General features: G+C 46.2%; 1 protein-coding gene across 1 annotated transcript in view; it reads left to right on the top strand.

Moving 5' to 3' along the window:
• The window catches only part of spg11 (SPG11 vesicle trafficking associated, spatacsin), a gene marked incomplete at its 5' end in the record, with an annotated part of 53,975 nt that overhangs the window by 28,067 nt on the left and 23,408 nt on the right, over nt 1–2,500 (top strand). Inside the window, 2 exons of the mRNA XM_083663280.1 lie at nt 225–333; nt 2,289–2,448. Of these exons, the coding sequence (XP_083519406.1) occupies nt 225–333; nt 2,289–2,448 (269 nt within the window). The remainder of the gene's footprint in view (nt 1–224; nt 334–2,288; nt 2,449–2,500) is intronic.

The raw sequence follows: 2,500 nt of genomic DNA, 5'->3' as shown, positions 1-2,500 counted from the left end.
AAATAAACACTCTCCTTTCATTCTGTCTGACTGTGAGAGTGATTCCATCAGTCTTAACATTGATTAAATAGGTAAGATACAATAAAGAGACGTATGTTAATAAAGAGACATGTTAATAAGTGGAGATCTAAATGGATTTCAGAGCAGAGTAACTAGTTCAATCCAGTTTCATCCATCCACTTCTTCCTCTCTCTCTCTCTCTCTCTCTCTCTGGCTTATCTCAGGGTCCAAAGCTGTGAGGCTGGCGGAGGCGGAGCCTGGAGCAGCGGAGGAGCTCATTGGCTGCCTGGAGGCGGCGGTGACCGCCAGCCTGCTGCAGAGGGGCATCAGCAGGTTAGCCCCGCCCACAACAGTGACATCACCATGACACACACTGAGCCCTGCTTTTACTACGATCGTCGCCTCACTCCTGATCCGCAAAGTTATAGTCTCTTAGTTCGTTTTGTTCACTCATTTTACCCATGACTGTCTCGCTCACTACCTCAACAATCTGATAGTAAAGTACGCAGATGATACCACTGTCATCGGGCTTATAATCTCAAATGACGAGTCCAACTACAGACGAGAGGTACAAGATCTCGTCAGGTGGAGCGAGGCCAACAACCTCATTCTAAATGCTTCCAAAACAAAGGAGCTGGTCATTGATTTCCGCCGTACTAAGGAGCCCTCTCGTCCTGCCATAATCAATGGCACCGAGGCTGAGATGGTAAAGAGTATTACATTTCTTGGTGTGATAATTTCGGATGATCTCAGCCGGCACTCTAAGCCCTTGTTCACATAGGACGCCTAACGTAAGCAGAACTGAAGCTTGAGGCAGGCTCACGCTGAGCCGTTCACACAAGAAGCCTTCTCTTTTCCTCCCGGCGCCTTGAACCCGCCGACAACTCCCATTGACTTCATGCCTGGCTTGACAGATCAATCTTAATCTTAATGCTCCACCACTCGTGTTGGGATGAGATCCTTCCCAAGTGCAGTGCGTAGTCTGAATGGGTGTATGTGTTAGCGTCATGTAGCGTGCGTCTCGTATGAGCTAATATGGACGGAGACTGCTCGCAGCCTGCTCTAGTGTAGACTGGGAAGGCTTTAAAGGAACACTCCGCCCATTTTCAACCAGCTTTGTATCATTAGAACATCAGTAGTATATCAGAAAACTGTAAACTGTTTTGAAGTCTGTCATTTAATTTGACAGTTATTGAGTGTTAAAGTGTGGACCAGTGACATCACTGGTCCACACCAACTCAAATTAATAACTCATTAACTCAAATCAACTCTCAATAACTGTCAAACTATTCATCATTCATCTAGTTTGACAGTTATTGAGAGTTGATTTGAGTTAATGAGTTATTAATTTGAGTTGGTGTGGACCAGTGATGTCACTGGTCCACACTTTAACACTCAATAACTGTCAAATTAAATGACAGACTTCAAAACCGTTTACAGTTTTCTGATATACTACTGATGTTCTAATGATACAAAGCTGGTTGAAAATGGGCGGAGTGTTCCTTTAACTACGGGGTCTTTGAAAACGAGGTAATCAAGACTAACCCTAAATGTGCTTCCCTGGTGTTTCCTCCATATATAACCCCCGTTAAAAACATGCAAGAAGATCGTCGTTTGACCAGCAGCGGGTCAAAGAAGTTGGTCCGCTCCTGGCCTGACCAGGGAGGAAGGAGGAGCCAGGATGACATTTCATTGCGCTTTCCAGAGCGTGTGCATGCTATGATGTGTCTGTGACAAAAATCCAGGCGGGGTTTTTCCTTCCGGTTTAATCTTTAATCTTTTTTCAAGATTTTATTTTCAATTTTTGAATAGAGCAGTAGACAAACAAGACAAAACAAACAGGCTCAGACACAGGAAAACAAAAGAAAGAAAAATCATACAAACATCAACATTCAATATCACAACATGGTGCTACCAGCCACATGAGGCGCATATGTGCTTAAAAGAAATGTACATGGGATCCCGCGTGAGGGGTCCATGAGAAACCAGCCAGGCGAGTCACTCGTCGCCCCTAACCTCATCGAGGTAGGCTAGAAACACGTCCTTAATCTTAATCTAAATGATTTGCTCGTGTTGAGAATGTTCAATTTGAGGCGAAAACCATTTGTTCACGTCATTCATACGTGCTGCTCTGGGGAAAATCACATCTATTGGCGTGTTTGCGTTGACTTTGTGTCTCGTCCTGTGAATTGATCAAAATGGCCCCAGTGTGAAGTCCCAGTTAGAGCAGTCATTTACACTGTGTGTGTGTGTGTGTGCGTATGTGCGCGTGTGCGTGTGTGTGTCAGGTCGTCGTATGAGGCGTGTCAGGAGTGGGCGTTGCCGGTTCAGTTCTGCCAGCTGCACGGCCTGTCACTCAGCGAGGTTTGCCCCGCCCACTGTGCCGCCGACGGACACTTCAGCCACTTCCTGATGTTCGTCCAGCTGCACGGATACCCACTGTCCCAGGTACACTGCTGCTGATACCCACTGTCCCAGGTACACTGCTGCTGCTGATACC

The sequence above is a fragment of the Poromitra crassiceps genome, assembly GCF_964638095.1.
Source record: "Poromitra crassiceps genome assembly, chromosome: 30".
NCBI lineage: Eukaryota > Metazoa > Chordata > Actinopteri > Beryciformes > Melamphaidae > Poromitra > Poromitra crassiceps.
The sequence above is the reverse complement of the archived record's forward strand: the minus strand, read 5'-3'. Positions and strand labels throughout refer to the sequence as shown.